This window comes from Macrobrachium rosenbergii, chromosome 4 (genome assembly GCF_040412425.1).
Source record: "Macrobrachium rosenbergii isolate ZJJX-2024 chromosome 4, ASM4041242v1, whole genome shotgun sequence".
In the NCBI taxonomy this organism is placed as follows: domain Eukaryota; kingdom Metazoa; phylum Arthropoda; class Malacostraca; order Decapoda; family Palaemonidae; genus Macrobrachium; species Macrobrachium rosenbergii.
In genome coordinates, this window is record NC_089744.1 from 47515928 (window position 1) to 47540883 (window position 24956).

At 41.5% G+C, this 24956-nt stretch overlaps 1 protein-coding gene across 8 annotated transcripts in view; it reads left to right on the forward strand.

Annotated features, from left to right (window-relative positions):
• Positions 1 to 24956, forward strand: part of LOC136833991 (transcriptional regulator ATRX-like) — a 402256-nt gene that overhangs the window by 166216 nt on the left and 211084 nt on the right. For all 8 annotated transcript variants that reach the window (XM_067096278.1, XM_067096295.1, XM_067096286.1 and 5 more), the window contains exon 18: positions 20281 to 20397. In XM_067096278.1, the coding sequence (XP_066952379.1) occupies positions 20281 to 20397 (117 nt within the window). The remainder of the gene's footprint in view (positions 1 to 20280; positions 20398 to 24956) is intronic.

Below are 24956 nucleotides of genomic sequence, written 5' to 3' on the forward strand. Positions count from 1 at the left end.
GGAGGGAGATCTGATTGGGGCCCTGGCACTGAGGCAGGGCCTGGCACTGGAATTGGATCGGGAACCGATCGAGGGGGCCACTGTACATGGTACTCAGGTGGCACTGGTGAGGACTGCACGTCCTCCTGGTACTCAGGGGGCTCCAGTCTTGACTGAGGGAGAAGCCGGGGAGGATTACTCGCGCCCGAGGAATGATTCGGGGAATGTAGACCCCTAGATTGTCGTGATTTCTGTGGGGACTGAAAGTCCTGTCCCAGGATGACGTCATAGCCTCCGGGGAGATGGCTTGGTAGTGCAAGATTGCAAATTTGGATAGGTGAGGTCTTGTGACTCTCAATTGGACCGTAGGGAGTATCATCTTAAATTGATTTATTCCCTCGATCATGACCTCGATCATGATGAGTTTTCGTCTATTGACGATGGCTCCATAGGGAACTCTGTCCCTTCGGATGAGGGAGATTTTCACGCCCGAGTCCTTGAATGCCGTGACTCGGCGTACGGGGTGGCTACCTCGTGGAGGAGTCACATATACAGGCCCTTCTGCGGGAGGGCCTAATGACTTGGGATCTGTGACGGCCAAGTCGACGGTGGGAGTATTTGATTTATTATTGCTCGGGCATTTCGCCCATGCGGGAGAATGGCCATAAACCTTGCATGCCGTGCAAAAGGTCTGGCTGAAGTCTTTCCGCGCTGCCCCTGTGGAGGGCGCAGGTGAGTTATTGGGCGGTCTTCTGGGCGAGAGAGGCGCCGGTTTCTTGCTCCGGCACTGTTTAGAGGAATGCCCCCGTTTTCTTGCAATAATGGCAAGTTAGGGGCTTGCCTGAGTTCCCATTCTTGTGGGAATTTGATCCTCCGAGGAGGGACGGGGGATTTATCTTCTGCCCCATGGATTCTTCTTGAGGGTGGTGAGTTTCCCACGTCTGCTATCCGGCAACACTCAGTGAGGGTTGGTGGGGCTTTTTCCACTGCATGAGTGGCGAGGGCAGGAGGGGCATAGCGCAGGAAATGCTCAAATTTAAACCGCACGAGTACCTCGGCAGCGCTCGTGGCTCCTTCGGAATCGAGCCATTTTGTTAATGCCCACTCCAAATGGTACGCCCAATTGGACCAAGTCTGTCCTGCTTCTCTGGGCTGTTCTCTCCAACGTCTCCTCCACCGCTCGGGGGTAATCTCGTACGCCTTAGTAACTGCTTGGCGTACGGTTTCCCAGTTCCCCCTGTTTCTGCTGAAAGGGTGTGGTAGGCAACGAGGGCTTTTCCGCCCAGGAATTTAGTGAGAACAAGGGAGAGTTCCGCGGGGGAGAGGTCGCAGCACTCCAGGACTCGTTCGGCCCTTTCAAGCCATACTTCGGGTTCTGCCTCTGTCCATTTTGGCATGAACGAGTGAGCTTGGTTGAGGGCACTCATTCCCGCCGCAGGAGGCGGGGGTGGCGTGCTGTCGTTCTAACATCTGGAGCTCATGGGCGCGCTCTCTCACTCTCTCCTGCCATTCTAGATCCTCTCTTCTCTCTTGGGCAATTCTTTCTCTCTCTCTCTCTCTCTCTCTCTCTCTCTCTCTCCACCCTGGCATCGTTCACTCGCTCTTGAACCCATTCTCTCAGATCTTGCCCCGATAGCCCCATGTCCTTTCCAGGGGACGTAGAATTTGAAGTCCTCGTTTTGATGGGCTCTGGTATTAGCCATCTTGAAATAATGGTTATACGGACTGGACTTTCTAATGAATCAAATACGTCTGAAAAGACTATATTGCAGGAATCTGAAACACTCAGTTGTTCAGACTGCAGGAGAAGGGATCTGTCTGAATAAGACAGTGGATCAATAAGTCTGAGGAGACTTTGTTAAAATTTAATATGTCTCGGAAGACGTACTTGGATTTTGTCACGCTCGGACTTGGCCGGCTGTAGCGTGAAATTAAGGAGTTGTTATAACGAACTAGAATGATCAGTCCCGTAAGGGCTCAGATGTGTGTGTGAAATACACTAACCCTTAAACGCCGAGCCTCTATTTACAAAAACGTCTCCCGTATGCCGTGGCGCAGGTGAGTCAGCGTTTAAGCGGAAAAAAGTTTTTTCAAAAATCACAGCACACTTAGTTTTTAAGATTGAGAGTTCATTTTTGGCTCATTTTTTTGTCATTGCCTGAAGTTTAGTATGCAACCATCAGAAATGGAAAAAATATCATTATCATATATAAATATTGAAATATATGACAGCGCAACAAAAATTTTTCATATATAATTTTATACAAATCGCTGTGAGCAAAACGGTTAAAGCTAACGGGTTGTTTTGTTTTTTTCTTTGTATTGTACACTAAATTGCGATGATTTTGGTATATAACAAATTGTAAACGATCAAAGCAACACAGAGAAAATATTATCACAAAATGATGCATGAATTTGTGAACGCGCGGACATAAAAAATGTTTTTACAAAAATTCACCATAAATCGAAATATTGTGCTAGCGAGACTTCCTGTTTGTTGAAAAATGAAGCTAATTTATTGAATATTACTAGACTGTAAGTGTTTTAGCTTACAATTGCAGTTTTCGACCATTTCGGTCGAGTTAAAGTTGACCGAAAGTCAATTTTTTCTATTTATCGTGATTTATATGAAAATATTTCAAAACTGATAAAAGCTACAACCATGAGTTATTTTCTGTTGTATTGTACATGAAATTGCGCACATTTTCATATATAAAACTTTATGTAACGACTAATATAAAACTGTGCAAATATTACGACAACGTGATTTAAAGAATTTCTGAGATGTTCGGCCAAGTTACAGCAAGCAGGCGTAAGGAAAATGTTTTTTCAAAAATTCACCATAAATCGAAATATTGTGCTAGAGACTTCAAATTTATTGCAAAATGAAGGTAAACGATTGAATATTACTAGAATGTAAGAGTTTTAGCTTACAATTGCGTTTTTACCATTTCGGTTAAGTTAAAGTTGACCGAAGGTTGAAATTTTGGCAGTTATCGTGATTTATGTGAAAATATTTCAAAACTGATAAAAGCTACAACCATGAGCTATTTTCTGTTGTATTCTACATGAAAATGCGCACATTTTCATATATAAAAGTTTATGTAACGACTAATGTAAAAACGATGCAAACATTACGACAACGTGTGAAAGAATTTCTGAGATGTTCAGCCAAGTTACCGTGTTCAGCGTAAGGAAAAAGTTTTTTTTTTTTTTTTTTTTTTTTTTTTTTTTTTTTTTCAGAAATTCACCATAAATCGAAATATTGTGCTAGAGACTTCCAGTTTGTTGCAAAATGAAGGTACATGATTGAATATTACTAGAATGTAAGAGTTTTAGCTTATAATTGCGTTTTTTTACCATTTCGGTCGAGTTAAAGTTGACCGAAGGTTGAAATTTTGGCAGTTATCGTGATTTATATGAAAATATTCCAAAACTGATAAAAGCTACAACCATGAGTTATTTTCTGTTTTATTCTACATGAAATTGCGCACATTTCCGTATATAAAACTTTATGTAACGACTAATATAAAATGGCACAAATATTACGACAACGTGACGAAAGAATTTCTGGCGTGGACGTAAGGAAAAAGTTTTTTTCAAAAATTCACCATAAATCGAAATATTGTGCTAGAGACTTCCAATTGGTTGCAAAATGAAGGTAAATGAATGAATATTACTAGAATGTAAGAGTTTTAGCTTACAATTGCGTTTTTTTACCATTTCGGTCGAGTCAAAGTTGACCGAAGGTTGAAATTTTGGCAGTTATTGTGATTTATATGAAAATATTTCCAAACTGATAAAAGCTACAACCATGGGTTGTATTTTGCTGTATTGTACATGAAATTGCGCACATTTTTATATATAAAACTTTATGTAACGGCTAATATAGAACAGTGCAAAAATTACGACAATATGACGAAAGAATTTCTGAAATTTTTGGCCGAGTTACCGCGCGGGCGTAAGAAAAAAGTTTTTTTAAAAAATTCACCATAAATCGAAATATTATGCTAGAGACTTCCAATTTCTTGCAAAATGAAGGTACATGATTGAATATTACTGGAATGTAAGAGTTTTAGCTTACAATTGCGTTTTTCGACCATTTCGGTTGAGTCAAAGTTGACCGAAGGTTGAAATTTTTTGTAGTCGACGTACGGTACGTCCACTTGGCACCCAACAGACAATTTTAGTCGACGTATGATACGTCCAGTAGGCGTTTAACGGCTAATATAATGTCTCAATAGGACTTAATCTTGGGTTCCCACAGGAATGAGGAATTCTCGCCACGTGCGACGTAGAATTTTAGTAGGAGTCTGAGGACTTAGAATTTGGAGAAATTCTCGCCAATTGCGACGTAGAATTTTAGTAGGAGTCTCTGAGGACTTGGAATTTGGAGAAATTCTTGCCATGTGCAACGTAGAATTTTAGTAGGAGTCTCTGAGGACTTGGAATTTGGAGAAATTCTCGCCACGTGCGATGTAGAATTTTAGTAGGAGTCTCTGAGGACTTGGAATTTGGAGAAATTCTCGCCACGTGTGACGTAGAATTTTATTTGGCTTGCCCGTAGGACTTGGAAATACGATTTGTCCCTTAGGACTTAGAAATTACTAACGGGAAAACCCAAAGAAAAATGTTTGCTGAGAAATGAAAAAAAAAAAAAAAAAGGGCTACACACGCGGGCATGGGCGAGGTGGGGGGGGTGAAGGACTTCTAACCATCACCGGAGTTATTTTTAGATTCAGTGTGAATGAACCCGTCTATTCTTAGAGCGTCTGGGGTTCCGGGGAATTTCCCGGGATGAGAGGATAACAGTAAAATGACCTAGTAATTTTCCCTATAAGCGGAGTTTAAATTTCGCTTTCCTAACACCTAACTCGAATTCTAACTACATTGAGAGAATTTCAGCAATGCAAGCTGACCGTCTTGTCCCACATGGGAATTTATTCGTGCCTAAATAACACTCGCCAATTCAAATATAAGTAAAATTTATCACAGAGGAATTTCTTTCGCACTATTCCTCAAGCAAAGAATATGGTAAGGATTTTAACACAGAGGAATTTCGCACTATTCCTCGAAGCAAAAGATATGGCAAAGATTTTACCACAGAGGAATTTCACAGTATTCCTCGAAGCAAAGGATGGTTAGCACTGGTTATTTCCTAACTACCTATCCAGAAAGGCATGCATTAATGAATCTAATATGGCGGTTCTCTTCTCTCAGTGAATACATGCGTCCCTATTTCTAATTCCTAGGAACAGTCACGATTGTAAAAAAAATTTTGCTAAGATAAACACATTACTTACGTGGAATTTCTGGATCTGTGTGCTGGTTTTACACAAAGGGTTCGTAATTGTCTCGTACCCAGCATAGCTTTGCTAATTGCTGATTTGGCAGATGCAAACCCAAACAAAAGCAGAAAAAAAATAGGTGGATGCAACCGCTAAAATGAGAATCTCAGGCAAGAGGTCGCCATTTTTATGTGTTTCCTGGCAATTTAGTTTGAAATATTCTCTGTGAGACAGGTAGCAACAATTTCAGGTAATTTAGCCTTGTGATTCTGACTTCGGGGGTCCAGGAAAACATACAAAAAGAGGAAAACAAAAGGGGAATTTCATATGAGCATAAGGCTCTTCTACTGAAGGGAAATATTATGTAAACATGTGGGCAAACTTAAAGGAGTGTATTTACACAACTAACATTAGTACGGGAAAGAGGAATGCAATTAGATTATTGATCCTGAAGGGGGTTCCTACGGGATGAATGAAACTGGGGGATTCCAGACACAGTCCAAGAAGCTTCCACGATATAGGGTCCCTCTGAAATGAGAGATATGCACATTATACGCCAGTAATGAAAATAGACAAAAGAATAATGAATTCGAAGCTGCACTGAAGGTGCCAAGGGGCTTCGATGAATTAATAATAGCTTAGCACTGCCGACACTTGAGGAGCACGGACATTTGACGAGATTTGGTGCTTACTGGCACTCAAATTAAGTAAATGTTACGAGATTAAGCGTGACTGAATGGAGGTCTTCCAGAGCACTTTACCGTAAGGCAGATTTGGTTTCAGCACAGAAAGTTCCGTGGATGACTTGCGATTTCTGAGGGCGAGGTTTCTTCCACGTGGCAAGGTGCAGGGGCTTCCGTAAAAGGGCAATGTGTGGGAATTTCACGAAGCGCCAGGCAAGGGCATGAGGCATCAGTCAGGCCAGCGGCGGAGCGACACGTGGCTGGCAGTTGAAGTGCACGAGGAAAAGGTATACTTTGAAAAGGGCCACGTGGTTAGGAGCTAAGGGCACTGTGGGCCAGGGCCATGTGACTTGTGATCCTTACTCCATCTCGTCTCGTCCAGCGCACGTGAGAGTGAACCTCGGTCTGGTTTCCGCTTTTATCTCCTCCTATGGGGCAGGGGCACGTCCAACACATAGGCGGGGTTGAGTCATGTTCAGCTGATGCCTGCAGGGTTGTTGTTGTTGTTGTTGTTGTTGTTGTTGTTGTGTGTGTTTTTTTTTTTTTTTTTTTTTTTTTTTTTTTGCCTGAAAAGGAAAACCAGACAGATTCACTTTTGCCTCAGAAATTATCTACTTTAAAGGGAGTGGCCTACAATCAGTTTTTAATCTCTTGTATTCTAACCGTGCGAAATATCGATCGGCCGACAGTAAATGAAAACAACAAAAAAATGAAAAAGAGGGAAGGAATATGCTAGTGAGTTCTTGCTAATTATGATATATATATATATATATATATATTATATATATATATATATATATATATATATATATATATATATATATATATATATATATATATATATATATATATATATATATATATATATAATGCATATACATATATAAAATATATATATATATATATATATATATATATATATTGCTTCATATTTTCCTACTATTTTCTTCACTTCATTGCTTAGGTTACTGATAGAGACGTTCAGGTAATGGGGTTCTTCCATTTACTTCAGTAATTATACACGCGACAGCTGTTTCGTCAACCTATACGTATTGACGTTATTAAGCGTACTAATACAAAAGTGGAAACACATGCATTTTGTGCCGTCATGAGGACGGAAAGGTAGTACAGGTATCTAAAGACTTAGATTTAAGTATTTACAAGAAATTATGGTGAAATGTTGACAAAAATTAAGTGTTGTACAGTAAAAGTAATGTACAGGTTATACATGAATATATACTAATTACACATATGTTCAAGTTCTATATATTTATTATGTGTTCCTATCCACGTGTTCGTGGTCTTGTCCCATGTGGTTGAAGGGCTGTCTCCTACATGAGGGCAAGGATCTTTCTGCCCCGCATTGGATGTTAAAGCCGGGGCATTGTATGGCGATGCTGACTGCTTTTGCTACCAATAAACAGTTGTAATTGTATTCACTCTCTACAGTTTTGGTGTTCAGGAGTAGTTCTCGCAGGGATGGTTTCTTATCTTGGGTGTCTACACAGTGCTGATGAATAACACCTTGATTTCCATGGGCCTGCATAGGTCATTCCAGTGTAGTGGTTGTGTGTCCGATATAGCATTTTGGGGGGACTTACATTGCTCATCAGTACAGACAAACTTGTATACTATATCAGATTGAACCTCTATTTCCGTTGATGGGGCCGTACTGTTTTTCATTATTAATGAGGCCGTGAGGTTTGGCTTACAGTAAATTCTTGTAGTTATTTTATTATATGAGGCTACAGGGGTGGCTCCTCTTCGCAGTATACCAAGGATGACTTTCTTTTCATCTTCATGGTGTTTGTTGTATTGTCTTTTTCTTGTGTGTCGTCCCTCTGGGCAGGGTTATGGAACTCCTGTAGTCTCTTGTTGAACACTTGCTGGATCGTATTATCTGGGTTATTTGTGAGCAGCTGTTGAACTCTGTTAATTTCCTCGTTTGTCACCTTCCATGTTGAACAGTGTGTTATGGAGTTTTTATGTATGCATTAACTACAGACCTTTTATATGTATCAGGGCAGTCTCCTCTCACATTTAAACATCTCCCAGCATCTGTGGTCTTAGTGTATACGGTGGTATTGTATTTGTTATCTTTTTGTGTCACAAGTACGTCCAGGAAGGGAAGCATTTTGTTAACTCTTTTCTACGGTGAAGTTTAATGTTGAGTTTGCTCGGAGTTTATTTACCAGTCCATCTGTGTCATTGTCGCCCTTTGTTGTGATGAAAATGTCATCAGTATATCTCCCGTAGATTCTTGTTTCTTCTCCGTTTCTTCTCCCCGGGTGACAGTAGGGGAGACAACATAGCCACCAACCCCTGCAATCTGGTTTGTCCCCCCCCCCTAGGTGGGGTTGGGGTAGCTAGGGGAATGGGAGGGTAGGGGAGACATCCACCCTCCTGCAAATCTGGTTGTCTGGCCTGGATGGTGGCAGGGTAGGTAGGGGAGAGCAATGTGCCAAAGGCTCTATATATATACTCTACTGTGAAACCTTGCTTTTAATGGAGTAATGGGGGGAAGGCGTCCATTGAAGCTGATTGTCTGTTCAAGCGAAGCATTGTTTGTTTCGTGTCCCAAGAGATGTTTATTGGTAGGCTAGCCTCGGCCTCAGTGCGATAACCACCGACATACATGAAAAGATTCACATTATGAAATAAATTGATAATAAAGGTAATAAACCATTTTTACCTTACATATTATTGGCATGTCTTCATAATAAATACCCTATTTGAAAAATAATCCACATCAGTGAAATCAACTTTTATCTATGCGAGGCCAGCCAGCTGACAAAATGTAAATGTCGTGTTACGGTTGCACTCGCAGCAACCTTTATCTTTTGGTAATGTAGTGTAATTATGGTAGCAATAATGTTTGGGATAACATATTCATTTTTCTTTCAAAATTCAGGCTGTTTGTAACTTTAGAATAATTCAGTCATATGAATGATAATAATGTAAGCTAACTATCATACTTTATTGTATTGTTGTTAGGGGTTGCTTATGGTTGGCGATGAAACGTAAACAAAAAATGGTTTCCCTTTTAGGCGATGTCTGTAAGAAAAACATGATATAGAATTGACTTTGTCATTTCGTTTACAGTATATACTCGTTAACACACGATCTCACGCATTGTGCGACCCTCAAATTTTCACCCATAAAAATGATTTTATCATGTATCTCGTGCATCATGCAAGTTCCTTTTTTGAGAGACCAGACTACTGTCGACTAACCTGTTTTATTCCATCTCTTTATCCCATCTTCTAGTTAAATAACTTAAAAAAGTAAAAGCGAATGATAAAAGTATTGTTAGTTACATTATACTCGTTGAGTAAATGAGTACAGCCATAAACAACGAAACGAGAAACAACTGTTTTGCTATGAACATGGTCTAGGCCATGGCTATGAACAACCAAATTAGATAACAAGAGCTGTTTTGCTTGCATTTCAACCATTGTATGATAGTAAACAATTATTGTAGTTATGTTACAAATGATGTTAGTAGAATAGGACTGATGTATATCTTACATTGTACCCATATTCTCTATGGAGAAAAAATCACAAGGAAATATACTGCTAAATTTAAGCTGCACGTTGTAGCTGAATCTGAGAAAGCAAACTGTTCAAGCACTAATGACTAAAAATTATCGTGCATCAGCAGCATGGATGAAACTCCTAAACTTCAATATGCCATCAAACTCGACCGTAAATAATATTGGAGAGAAAAGTATTTTAATAAAAAATACTGGGCATGAAAGAACACATTTTACTGTTGTTTTAACATGTATAGCAAATGGCACGAAACCTTTGAAAAAATGTAACCCTGTCTTTTTCTCTTGTATATGACACAAATCAGTAGGTAGGGAGCCTATTGGTGTTTACCCACAGCCTACCATGGTTTTATGACCATTAAGGGATTTTGACAAAGGAAAAATCTATTTCTGAGGAAGGTCCCGTGTCAGCCGGTGAAATTCCATTACAGCACGAATTTCTAGGTATAATATGCTAGATATACCAGAGAAAAAAGAGCTTTCAGGAAAGCTGGGGTTACTACCCCCAGTCGAGCGTCTTCTCCAAGGAAGACGTCGGTATAACGAAGGGTGAGTGAAAGATCACTACCACGGAGACTTACTCGAAAGATCTCTCCCTATCAAAACCCCCGGAATAGAGCGGTGAGCCGTTACAGCCCCTACACCCAATACCCGCCAGGACGGCGACACCAGCGCCACCTACCTCATTCCATGCTAGCACTAACCCCAGACTTGGCATGTGCAAGAAAGGGGGAGCTATAGGTGAGTCAGGGAGGGTCACCGGGTGACACGGGACCTTCCTCAGAAATAGATTTTTCCTTTGTCAAAATCCCTTTTCTGAGTTCAGTCCCGTGTCAGCCGGTGAAATAGTGACAGAGAATCATGCCAAGGCTGCAAACTACGAGGAAACAGGGTAATCTGAAGAAAAAAACATAAATTACGAAAGCAGTTTAATGAGGGAATCTCTTACATGTGAGAAGAACACTAAACTTAAGGCACATCAAAGACTTAAAATCAGTAAAGAGTGGGGGAAGTCCCCAGCACGATGGGGAAGGGGTCCCCAAAACCACTTAACACTACTAAAGCACAATAACACACGAAAATTGGATAGGCTCAACGGCACATACAATCTTAATTGGTATACACAATCTTAAAGCTACACACGCAAACTTAAGCTAAACACGTAAGAGATCAACCAACTGGTATACAAAATATACAGTGCATATACATATATCTGGGGTACATGGAGCAAAATAAAAACCGCCCAGTACCCCACAAAAAAATACAATCGTAACATGTCAGATTACAGTTTCCAGTCAACAGAGACAATATACATCAATATGAGGAGCAAGGCAGTGAGGCATGATCAACCAGGAGAATAAGCAGAGAAGTAAATGAGGCAGGCGGGCGGGGGGGGGAAAGGAGGATAAGGATATGATTGGTTAAGGTGGGGAGATGACACTTCCCACAGCTATGGTAGAAAATTTCAGGGCTTCGAGCGATTTTAAATAGTGGCGTTTAAACACTAGAGGTGATTTCCAACCCGTGTATTTAGACAATTCTGAGAAATCCATATTATGAAAGTAATTAATGGAGGTAGCAACTGCTCGAATATATTAGGAACTGAATCTGGGTTGGCCTGTTTAATGAAATACAGAATTTGTTGTCTTATACCATTCAGTGAAAGAGTACCACCTTTCTCCCTGATAAAAAGAGGACCCGACTTACTCTGTGGAGTTCTTAAAAGGTAAGATTTAAGTGTATAAACTGGACATAAAGACTGGTCTTGTGGAAGGGCACCACCTTCCAAGGAGACCACCTGTCTTGTGGGTCTTCGTTTTTGGCTAAGAATCTAGGATCAGGGGAAAGGAGGACCTCTCCGGAAGGGAGGAAGTTCACAAAATTATCACCTCTAGTGAGCCGACAGCTCTGAGATTCTAGCACCTGAAGCCAAGCTAATCAGAAATAAGGTCTTCCTTAACAGATCCTGATAAGAGCATTGAAAGTTATCTATCTCTGATGCTAACTTAAGGACGTCATTGAGAAACCACGTAACGGAATGTGGGCGTGATACGGGTTTCAGACGAGCGCATGCTCTGGGGATGGATGAAAAATAGGAATCTGTAAGGTCGATTTTAAAGCCGTATAGAAATACTTTCTTCAGGGCTGATTTGGCTGTGGTAATAGTGGCCGGAGCAAGGCCTTTTTCAAACAGTGATCTAAAGAAAGAGACTCCTAAATTAGTCGTCATGATTTTGGCTTCAGATGCTTTTAGGAAGGAGGCTAACTTTTTGACTGCTGAATCATACTGTCTAAGAGTAGAATCTCTTTTATCTGATTCAAGAAATAGAGTGTTGACAGGGTCAATGTTTGCCCCTTTTTGGGCTGCGAATTTTATAAAGTCCATAAAACTAGGGCATTCTGAATTCTTGAGGAAGCTGACACAGTCTTGGTTTGTACTGTCTGGGTCAGTAATGGCTTGGGAATCCGAAGACTCCGCAATCCCAGCTCCTGAAGAAGAGGGAACCAATTGCTCTTCGGCCAATTGGGGGCTACTAGGGCTGGTTGACCTTTGAATGTCCTGAGTTTGTGTAATACTTTCAGCAGTAAATTTATTGGAGGAAACAGATAAATTTTCTCCCAATTGTTCCAATCTATTGTCATTGCATCCGTGGCGTACGCCTGAGGGTCCAGGTTGGGGGCCACATAACAGGGGAGCTTGAAGTTTTTCTCCGTCGCGAACAGATCCACCTGGAGACCCGGAACCCGGCGGCAAATCCATTTGAAAGATTCTGCGTCCAGGGACCACTCCGTCTCCAACGGAGTAGCCCTGGACAGGGAATCCGCCACCACGTTCCGTACCCCCGCTAGGTGGGTAGCTGACAGGTGCCAGCCGTGCTTGTTCGCCAGGGAGAAGATAGCAACCATTACTTGGTTTACTCGACCTGATTTGGAGCCGCCCCTGTTGATGCAATGAACTACCACTGCGCTGTCCAATACCAGCCTGATATGAATCCAGTTGGGGGGGTGGATTTTCTTTAAAGTTAGAAAGACCGCCATAGCTTCCAGGGTGTTTATATGGAACTGCTGAAACATTGTGGACCACATTCCTTGTACTTTTGTTTTGGAGAATATCCCCCAGCCGCTTAGGGAAGCGTCTGTGTGGACAACTAGTGCCGGAGGGGGAAATTGAAGCGGAACTGACTTGGAGAGGCCCCTGACTGTGGCCCAAGGCCGCAGTCTTGTTTTCAAAATTCGAGGGATGGAGGAGACCTTGTCTCTGAGCTTGACATTGGCTCGACTCCGCCACACACTGTTTATGTCTTTTAGTTTCGCTTTTAAGAGCAGGTCTGTCACTGAGGCAAATTGAAGGGACCCAAGGACCCTTTCTTGGGATCGGCGGGATGCCGATTGATTTTTGAGAAATTTTCTGGTGAGAGATGCTATCTCCTTCCTCTTGGGAGGCGGGAGAGACAGCATGTGAGAAGACAGATCCCACTGGAGGCCCAGCCACTGAAACCGGGACTCCGGAGTCAGGCAGGACTTTTCTCTGTTCAGTTGAAAACCTAACGATTCCAGGAAGTTGATGACTATGGTCGTAGCCTTCTGACACTCTAGAACTGTTGGTGCCCAAATTATCCAATCGTCTAGGTACACTGCTAGGGATATCCCTCGGGACCGGAGTTGTTGAACTACCGTGTCCGCCAGCTTGGTGAATACCCTGGGCGCAATGTTTAGACCGAAGGGCATGACCTTGAACGAGTAGGCTTGATTCCCGAGTCTGAAACCGAGGAACTGAGAGAAGTTCCGCGCGATCGGGACGTGATAATAAGCGTCTGAAAGATCGATAGAGGTGGTGACGGCTCCACGCGGAAGTAGAGTTCGTACCTGAGCTACTGTAAGCATGCGAAATTTGTCGCATTTTATGTAGAGATTTAGACGCGACAGATCCAGGATCACTCTTTGCTGATCTGAGTCTTTTTTGGGAACTGTGAATAACCTGCCTTGAAATTTTAGGTGCCTTACTTTCTTTATTCCTCGTTTGTTGAGCAATTCTGCCACATAATCTTGTAGGATTGGTGAGGGTGGCTGGTGAAACCTGTTCGGAGGAGGAGGGTCCTTGATCCAGCTCCAACCCAGACCTTTGGACACAATACTGTGTGCCCAAGGGCTGAAGGTCCATTGGTCCCTGAACCAATACAGGCGACCACCTACCTGTGTTTTCTCAGTGGGAGGGAGCGGGTTTGTTCCTCTACCACGTCCAGGTTTTCCTCTTGGGGTGGTGTTCGTCTTTCCTCTGTGAGGGCCCTGCCTCTTCCCCCTTGCGATCCTGTTAAGGCCGTGAAAGTAACCCCGGCCCTCATAGGTGGGGTTGTATGCTGGTGAAGTAACATACGAGGGCGCAGCAAGGGAATGAGCTGGTTGGACCAGCGCACATATTGTTGGGGGTGAGCTTTTGAGGTGGAGGGCTGTGCCACTGCCAAGACCGGGACGGCTTGAACTACCGTCTGCTGGTGGGGCCTCTTATGCCTCCTAAAACGTTTACCTCCTCTCGTCTGGGGGCCGCCAGATTCTGGGGTCTTACGCTTGTAGGCGGAGATGCCCCAGCGAGAGCGCAGACTCTGGTTGGCCCTTGTAGCCTCAGACATGACATTCGTAACCTCTTCTGGGAAGAGGTTAGGCCCCCAGATCGAGCTCTTTACGAGCTTGTTAGGCTCGTGACGGATAGTAGCATTTGTGAAGATAAACTTTCTGCATTCCAGTCTGGCCATGATGAACTCAGACAGGTCAGACTGAAAGCCAGCTAACAGGGACTTAGCCAAGACCTGGAAAAATGGCTCGTCCGCGCAGGAGACGGCAGTGGCTTCCGTGAGGCAGACGGAGTTCAGGGACCGGGCTAGCTTAGTCCGGGCATCAAACTCCGCCTTTAACAAAGATTCCGGCAGCTTGGGGAGTTCCTCACTAAACTGTGAGGAAGCACAGAGGGGGTCCAACTTCCCGACCGTGAAGGTGGACGGAGCATCCATCCAGAACTCATCACTTCCCGGGAACACCAGGGAAGTGGGATCTGTTTCTCTCAGCTGCGGTAACGGATTACCTTCAAAGCACGCTCGGGCCGTAGCCAGGGCGACTTTGTTCAAACAGGGAGTTGGTAAGTTGTCTCCCAGGGCAAACATAGTGAAGTTGCCCTTGAAAGGAGTCAACTTTGTGTTGTCTGCCTGCCACTCCGTCAGAGTGCGCAGGAGAGACGACTGAGCTTGGTCCCTAGGGATGATTACAGTCTCCCTGGGAACCTTATCAGAACGTATCCATGCTTCCTCTGTCAACCTTACGAAGCCTGGATACGGGGGCAAAAGATCGGCGGGGAAGAATTCCAACTCCTCCAACCGTCTCGTGCCAAGACCCTCAATAGTGAGTTTGCCATCGTGTTGGATGGCCCGGAGGGCGAAACGCCAAGGGTTACCGAGATCGAAAAGGCGGGAGGTCCGCTGTGTCGGGAATGACATACTGGGGTTCGGCTGGGGTGGATTAGCCATTCCCGCCAGCATGTTGTCATAAGTGGCAAACTTTTCGGATATCTTATTATCATAAGTGGCAAACTTTTCTGATATCTGATTGAATTTATTGTTGATATCCTCAGAGAATCTTTGAAACATCTGGTTCGCAAAAGTCTCCGCGTCAAAGGCAGGTTGGCGAGGAGGGCTTGATTTTGCTGCCCTCTTACTCGCGCCTTTGCCGGAGGAACCAGACTTGCTCCCGGAGGCTACAGGTGCTGAGACCTTAGCCTTCGACGGGGGAAAAGGCGATGCTTTCTTGGAGGACGAGGACTTATAGCCCTTCGCCTTCCATGAAGTCTTCAACTTCAACTTGGGGATAGCTGATGGAGCTCTATCACCCAAGGAGGAAGACTTCCCAAAACCTGAAAATGAAGAAAGAGAAGAAGCTGGGGAATCAAAAAGGGGGCCCGCCCCAACAACCTCACTTACCTCGCTACTTACCCCCTGGTCCTGTTCAGTAGCCATGGGTTCTAAGTCTAAGTTCAAGGCGGCGACGTCCTCTGAAACCTCAGCGTAGAGGATATCCACTTGGGGTGGCTGGGTCGCATCCCGGATCTGCTGGATGATGGGGGTGGCAAGATCTTCTGGCACTGCGGCCGCCACCCGTGCGCCGGGGTAGAGCAGGTCCCTCAACTTCGCGTCGAGGACGTAGGGCTTCCCCGACGGAACATTCCTACCAAACCCAGCCACCCAGGCCCAGAGAGATTCCAAGGCCGACTTCTTAGAGGACTCGTCCGCCTGAAAGAAAGCCAGCAATTAGCTAAGGGCGAAAAAACAGTCCGGAAACCACATAAACAAAATTCAAAATGAGGAGCGTAAAACGGAGGAAGGTTGTCACTTACCGACTCATCCTGGATGGTTGCGCACAAGGCGAAGCAAACCTCACAACCATCGGGGTGCCAGACAACCAGATCGTCGAGCCGGACCGCACAACCAGCGTGGGTCCGGCACACTACGTGACCATGAGGTTGTTGCAGTGACGCGGTACACCCCGGCTCCTCACAGCGAACAGTCTGTAAGTGGAAAACGAACATGAACCTACCACTCTAAGCAATCTAAAGCCGGCAAGGCCAGGAATTTCAACTGCAGCCGGAATACTCCGGTGGAGAAGAATTACCTTATCATAAACTAGGCCAATAAGCTCTAAAATACACAGAGTGGAAGGCAAGATTTTCCAGACCCGGAATACTCCGGGAATGAAAGGAATGAGACAACAGGAACTCACCGCAGGGGTTGCCAGTAAAATTAACGGCGGAACCCCGGGCGTAGAACCGGACTCACGTATAAAAATAAGGAGAGTACTCCGAAGATAACACAGATATTTAAATACGTATATCATGAACAATAACATTAAACAAGTGACGGTATAAAGGGTAATTGCTCCAGAGACCGGAGGGATCCGCTCCCCTTATATAAATAAATAAATCCCTCTTCACTTACTTCCCCGCCAGAGAAACAAGGTGGGCGAGATGCTCGTATATTCATAACATAAACCGGAGCAAGTATAATAACCCAGCCGAGTAACCCGACGGGGAGGGAGGAGTGCGGGATAGAGTGTTCGAACACGTTCGAGCTACGAGTGAACGAACTACCAACACCAACACAGTGATGCTAGGGACTGTATGGGAGGGAGCGAATCCCTCTACCAAATGGAGACGTCCCTGAACTCGGAGAAAACGCCATCTAGCGTCACCCGCACGAGTAGAGCAAGGCTGGAAGGGGGGGGGGGGGGGTGGAGTAGGGGAGAATGGTAGGCTATGAAGAAAGAGAACAGGAGACGGGGGAAACATATAACCCGCTCAACTGCACTACACCACTCCAAGAATGATCTGAGTCTTTTTGGGAACTGTGATAGGAGGGTGGCCTACTACTAAGGAAGGGAAGCGACCAAGCCTCGATGCCCGACTCCTGCCTAGGCACAGCCTAATAGGGACCTAACCTAGTATAGGCTAGGAAAATGGAAGGAGTGCAGAGGGGAGGAGGAACAAACAAGGAGAGAAATTTTGTGCCGAGAACCAACCGGGAACGAGAAGAGGGGGCAAGAAGGCGAATAGCCTAGAGGAAACACATCCAAAGAACTCTATTCCCCCAAAGGAAGGAAGAGAACTAAGGGGCTCACTCTGCCCACCAAAAAACGACCCCGGAGGAAACAGCAACCAAAACTCCCTCAACCTGATGAACCTCCACGCCGAGGGCAAGGGGATGGAAGCAAATAACCTACTCCACTAAAAAAACCATCACACAAAAATATTGAAATAAAAATGTGCTCAATAGGGTGCGTAGCCTACCTCGGGGCAATGGTTAGATCTAAGGCTGCCGCTACCACGAGGAGGTAAACGACGGTAAAATAAAAGAACCGAGAGCACTATCGCCAAGAATAAAATAAATCATTGGCCTAATACAGACTAAAACAATAGGGAACCCAACCTGGAGGGGGGGGTACCTGGACGGGGCATCACCTCAAAAGGGCCGGTAGGCCAAAATTATGTAAAATTATGTAAAATTCGGGGGCCACCGCAGGAAACCCGCCAGGAGGAGAACCATGGGGCAAAAATATATCATCTATAACGACAAGGAGACAACCCCAACAGAAAAGAACTGATGGGGTCGCCTCGCGGTCGACATGGCTGGCGGGGGACACCGTGGCGTCATAATAAGATCTCAATATTTATATATATACGAGACCAAAACAGCCAAAATATAGAACGAAAAACCCCACAATAAGATGGTACTTAACTTGAAGATAGTAAAGCTGCTCGATGACATGATGAAAGATGGAAAAATCCACAAAAAAGGCACGAGCACACAAATTTAAAAGATAATGATCACGTGCTAGAAAATGGAATGAGGTAGGTGGCGCTGGTGTCGCCGTCCTGGCGGGTATTGGGTGTAGGGGCTGTAACGGCTCACCGCTCTATTCCGGGGGTTTTGATAGGGAGAGATCTTTCGAGTAAGTCTCCGTGGTAGTGATCTTTCACTCACCCTTCGTTATACCGACGTCTTCCTTGGAGAAGACGCTCGACTGGGGGTAGTAACCCCAGCTTTCCTGAAAGCTCTTTTTTCTCTGGTATATCTAGCATATTATACCTAGAAATTCGTGCTGTAATGGAATTTCACCGGCTGACACGGGACTGAACTCAGAAAATGTATTTTTAAACAGCAACTTTATTAGTCGTCACTATGTTGTATTACCATACACGAGATCCATAATGTGTATGTGTTAACTATATTAACCTAGGTTAGGTGTTACACTTACAGTATCCAATTGCATAAGTCAAATAGGCTATTACAGCTTATTTAAGATAACAGCAGTGGCAATGAAACTGATATTTTACTTACTGAATCTGTTTGTACTGTATTATCATGCTATATCCTCATCAAAATATTGATTAACGAAACTAATGTTTACTTTCTCAGGATCAGCTGATTGAGTCTACTAGCAAAAGAATTAAGAGAATTTTTTAGTGGCTAAAAGAAACACGTGTATTACTGGAATTATTATTTTGATTTCTTTTTATAGATGTAAAAGGGTATACAAAAGTAAACTTACATACTTTGTTAAAGTAAAATCTCAAAATTGCTAAACCGTTGTTTCCCAGTTCATTTGTTTACTTCATACTCAGTATTGTTTGTTAATTCTTTGGTATGTGGTTGTTAATTATAAGAAATAGTTATGAATTGTTACATTTGGTAATCTTGTTTGAAAAGGCCAGCCTTGTACAAGCCACTGAAAATGAAATTCGTTTGGTAAGTAAAGACAATCATGGAAACTGTAAAATGCCCTATGTTTACATCTAACTTACTCTTGGCATTTCTCAGTGATGACTGTCCAAAGCAAATTAATTTAAGAACACTGCTAAAAAGTAGTTTATCATTGTCTGTTTTATTGGAATTAATGATTTTTCATTTCACATCTGATATGGAAGCTTTACTATGTCTGTGTGTGTTTCATCTGCTTGTTGCATTTCATCAGTGTTGACATTCCTGTCTCTGCAAAGTGTATGTGTTTCTTAGCGTGGTATCAAATTTACCATATTTCTTTTTTGGTGTGCTTGATTTACAGTAGAGTATTTCATTACAAATTTAGTTGACTCTTGAGTATGATCATCACAAGTATCATAACAGTACACAAGAGAATTTAAAACTTATGACCATGCTCTGGTCTTTCTTAACCCTCTTGTTGGTCCAAGACCTTCCATCTAGCATTTGGAAGTTCACAAACCTCTCTGCTCCAATTCAGTATATACAGTACTCATTAAGAAGCCATTCCCACTACGTTACTCAGATATATGTAAAATGATGAGGTTGTAAAGAATTTCTTGATATAAACCCATCAGTTTACAGTTAAAGAGCAAGCCACCTGACCTCATATTTCTTGATCTAGGTGCAGACAACATAGGGAATGAAGGATATCACCACGAGAGTCCCCGTCCTACCCATTTGACCATGTTAAAGGAGAATTGCTATTTTTAAGTGTGTCTGGAAGGAACTGCTAACCACATAAAATGCTTATTTATAAATGATGGATTTGCATTGAGAAAATAAATTTATTACACATGCTGTGCATGTACCAAAATATTAAACACAGCAAGGTGCCAGTATTGGACACAAATCCTTTAAAGAAGTTTTGTCAGAATCTTGAATCTGTTTACAAAGCTTGAAAAGTGTCAAGTTACAGTTAGTATTTTATAACTACTAAAAAGGAACCACTTTTTACACTTCAAAAATCATGACAGGTCAGGTTAAAAGAATTGTAATTGTTGATTATAAACAAGCAGTTTTCTAATGGTGTGTGTTGGATTTTTTCCTTTATGTCAATATGTGAGTGGGAAGTTGACTTTCCTTTTGAGTAATTGATTACAGTTGTATGATGGAAATTTAAATATGATGGATGAATATCATACAGTTTTTTTAACAAGTTGATTGTAATTTTGCGGATGGAGTTTGTATATGAACTGTTTCACATAAATTTTAGGTCAGACCTGTAGCAGAAAATGTAGTGGTGGTGTCAGTTTGAAGTAAAGTTTTCCCAAGAATCCAGTTACTAATGATGTACAGTTCTTGCATTCCATGTCGATAATTGGTTCTTTCCACGTCTAGATGAATATATTTTACTTCAAAATTGTGATAATTACTGTATAGTTTTAGATTTATACAAACAGTATGAGGACCCATTTCATAGTAGTAAAAACTTTTTATGTTAGTTGTACTGGATGTAATTATCTGATTCATCTCTTCACAGGCCAAGGGTGTTAAATTTATGTGGGACTCGACCATCGAAAGTCTTGAAATGCTTGAACAGAAACCAGGCAGTGGCTGCATCCTTGCTCATTGTATGGGGCTTGGCAAAACATTACAGGTAGGTACTGTAGTTATTGCCTAAGTAACGCCTAAACTTAATGGAACCCAATGGACTACCGTGCTTATCTGCCACTTTCATATCATTATTCTTTGTGTGGCTACCATTGTAGAGGTCTTACATTTGGGTCTAGGACAACTGGCCGCAGCCCAACTGGCCGTAGGGGAGGACTGGCCGCAGCCGACTGGCCACCAGGGTTGCATAGAAATCCGCATTTATTGGATGTTAAAAAGTAACTTGTGCGTGTGTGTGTATGTGTATGTGTGTGCTGAATTATTGAATATAAAACTAAAAGTAAAAGAAAATTAAAGAAAATAAAAAAGTTAAATTTTATTAAGGTGAATTATTGGAATAAAAAAACCGCAGAAAATAGCAGTTACATAACTATATATATCTTAAGAGAAGTTATGCGCAATTCCTCTAAGATACTCTAAAATATTTCTGTTCTCAAACTGTAGTACCACTGATTTTATACGAGCATCTGCTTCTCGGAATTTCTTCAATTTTATGAGCGGCGTTTGACCAGCAATTAACTGTTCGTAGTACAGATCTCGCCCTCGTTGCACCTTTTTCAAACTATCAATAAACTCCCAGATTGTTGGATGTTGCATCCCTAGTTCATTTTGCAGCCTACGATGAGTAGCTTCGGCATGGTTGTTTGTTCTATCCTCATCATTTATGCATCGTTCGTAAACATTCCAAATGTGTAACGGAAAAAGGGGAGAACGTCTGCCAGTGCCCCTTCTGTTCATTCTTCCTACATAATTGTCTTCCAGCCAATCTAGAAGTTCTAGAAGTTCTTGTGGAAGGTCATCTGCTAATTCCATTATAGCTGCTGTAATATGATCGGGTGGTACAAATGCTAAGGCAGTTATCATTTTAGCTCGCAGAGCAAAATTGGCATCACTATTGTATTGTTGAGATAACCCCATAGCTGTTAATTTTTTGTATACATTCTGCGCAAAGTGAAAAAAGCAGCCCCTAATATTAGCAGAAGGGAAATAATATTGCAGACTTTTGAAATTCCCTATTTCATAATCACAGTATATTATTTCTGACTGTAGTCTTGGTTGAATTTCTAGAAGCATAGAAAACAATATATCATAAGTTGTACGTAGTTTATTTGGCAGTAACGCATAGATAAACGGATGCATACCACCGTGCATCTCAGCAAGAATGACATACACTTGACAAAAAAGCGGTGGTGTAATTTTGAACGTCCCATCCACAAAAATTTTCTTTGCTTTAAGTAAATGTGTATTGCTTTCCTTTCCAAATATAATGATTCTGCAGGATTCATCTTGGTTGTCTGCTAGAAGGAATTTCTCTGATCCATAATTTTGAATATTAACCCTTAAACGCCTACTGGATGTATCATACGTCGACTAAAATTGTCTGTTGGGTGCCAAGTTGACGTCCCGTACGTCAACTACAAAAAATTTCAACCTTCGGTCAACTTTGACTCGACCGAAATGGTCGAAAAACACAATTGTAAGCTAAAACTCTTACATTCTAGTAATATTCAATCATTTACCTTCATTTTGCAACCAATTGGAAGTCTCTAGCACAATATTTTGATTTATGGTGAATTTTGGAAAAAAACTTTTTTCTTACACCCAATGGTAACTCGGCCGAAAATTTCAGAAATTCTTTTCGTCATTTTGTCGTAATTTTTGCACTGTTCTATATTAGCCGTTACATAAAGTTTTATATATAAAAATGTGCGCAATTTCATATACAATACAACAGAAAATAACTCATGGTTGTAGCTTTTATCAGTTTGGAAATATTTTCATATAAATCACGATAACTGCCAAAATTTCAACCTTCGGTCAACTTTGACTCGACCGAAATGGTAAAAAAATGCAATTGTAAGCTAAAACTCTTACATTCTAGTAATATTCAATCATTTACCTTCATTTTGCAACCAATTGGAAGTCTCTAGCACAATATTTCGATTTATGGTGAATTTTTGAAAAAAACTTTTTTCCTTACGTCCGCGCCAGAAATTCTTTCGTCACGTTGTCGTAATGTTTGCACTGTTTTATATTAGTCGTTACATAAAGTTTTATATATGGAAATGTGCGCAATTTCATGTAGAATACAACAGAAAATAACTCATGGTTGTAGCTTTTATCAGTTTTGAAATATTTTCATATAAATCACGATAACTGCCAAAATTTCAACCTTCGGTCAACTTTAACTCGACCCGAAATGGTAAAAACGCAATTATAAGCTAAAACTCTTACATTCTAGTAATATTCAATCATGTACCTTCATTTTGCAACAAACTGGAAGTCTCTAGCACAATATTTCGATTTATTGTGAATTTCTGAAAAAAAACTTTTTCTTTACGCCTGCGCCGTGTAACTCGGCCGAACATCTCAGAAATTCTTTCGTCATGTTGTCGTAATGTTTGCATCGTTTTACATTAGTCGTTACATAAACTTTTATATATGAAAATGTGTGCAATTTCATATAGAATACAACAGAAGATAGCTCATGGTTGTAGCTTTTATCAGTTTTGAAATATTTTCACATAAATCACGATAACTGCCAAAATTTCAACCTTCGGTCAACTTTAACTCGACCGAAATGGTCAAAAAACGCAATTGTAAGCTAAAACTCTTACATTCTAGTAATATTCAATCGTTTACCTTCATTTTGCAATAAATTGGAAGTTTCTAGCACAATATTTCGATTTATGGTGAATTTTTTAAAAAAACATTTTCCTTACGTCTACGCGGTAACTCGGCGGAACATCTCAGAAATTCTTTTGTCTCATTGTCGTAATATTTGCAGCGTTTTATATTAGTCGTTACATAAAGTTTTATATATGAAAATGTGCACAATTTCATGTAGAATACAACAGAAAATAACTCATGGTTGTAGCTTTTATCAGTTTTGAAATATTTTCATATAAATCTAGTTAAATAGAAAAAATTCTACTTTCGGTCAACTTTAACTCGACCGAAATGGTAAAAAACTGCAATTGTAAGCTAAAACACTTATAGTCTAGTAACATTCAATCAATTAGCTTCATTTTTCAACAAACTGGAAGTCTCTAGCACAATATTTCGATTTATGGTGAATTTTTTAAAAAAACATTTTTTTACGTCCGTGCATTACGAATTCATGCATCATTTTGTGATAATATTTTCTCTGTGTTGCTTTGATCGTTTTACAATATTTTATATACCAAAATCATCGCAAATTTAGTGTACAATACAACTAAAAAAAATTAACTCATTAGCTTTAACCGTTGTGCTTATAGCGCGATTTGTATACAATTATATGTTTTTTTTTTCGCTGTCATATATTCCAATATTTATATATGATAATGATATTTTTTTTCATTTCTGGTGGTTGCATACTAAACTTCAGGCAATGACAAAATAAAGGAGCCAAAAATGAACTCTTAATCTTAAAAACTAAGCTAGCTGTGATTTTTTGAAAAAAACTTTTTTTCCGCTTCGGCGCTAACTCACCGAACGCCACCGGCATACGGAAGACGTTTTTGTAAATAGAGGCTCGGCGTTTAAGGGTTAACAGGAATAACCAATTCTAAAGATGTAGGATTAGCAGGGTACGCAGAAAAATCCTTACATTCTCTTCTCACCATTTTTCGCAAAGCACCATGACTTGGCATGACTCCTTGGCACGCTTCATTAACATTTTCTAAACATTCATTAATCACAACAGATGTTTGTTCCATTGTTTCTGAAGCCCGCAATTTTATTTTCGATATTGTTTTTCCTTTTTCCACTTCGGCGGGATCAGCATTATGCGAATGCTCATTGATATATTTTACAACTTCACCATTCTTTACATGTATTCTCGCCTTGCATTGTCTTCTCCTTTCACATCTCCAAAACTCTGTGATATTATCAGCTCCATGTCGATCGAAAACGTATATATAGCCATCTCGCACAAACTTTTCTTTTCCTCGCTGTGAGAGTATATCCGATGCCATTGTAGAAGGTTGGATGTAACTGAATATTTTAAACTCTAAACTTGAAATCGAAGATTTCCTAAATAGGTAATCCTAGCATTTTTTTCTTTGTTACTCGGTAATTGACATATTTTCTGAGAGAGAGGGCATTGTAAAATAGCATTGTTTCCTGAGAGAGAGGGCATTGTAAAATAGCATTGTTTCTTTGTTACTCGTTAATTGACATATTTTCTGAGAGAGAGGCATTGTAAAATAGCATTGTTTCCTTGTTACTCGTTAATTGACAGAGACAGACAGACAGAAATAAATTTTTTCCTATCATCTCTTCTTCTTATAGATTTACTGTATTCAAATATTTTCTGAGAGAGAGAGAGAGACAGAAATAATTTTTTTTCTCACATCTCTTCTCTTATAGATTTACTTTCTCCTGCGGCCAGTTAGGTTATGCCAGTCGTCCCCACGGCCAGTTGGGCTGCGACCAGTCGGCGACGGCCAGTTGGACGACGGCCAGTCGGCAACGGCCAGTTATCCCATTCCCCTTACATTTTTAAATAGATCTCATAAATAGAATTCTAAGTGCAAAGTACAGGTTAGTTCAGGTTAAGTG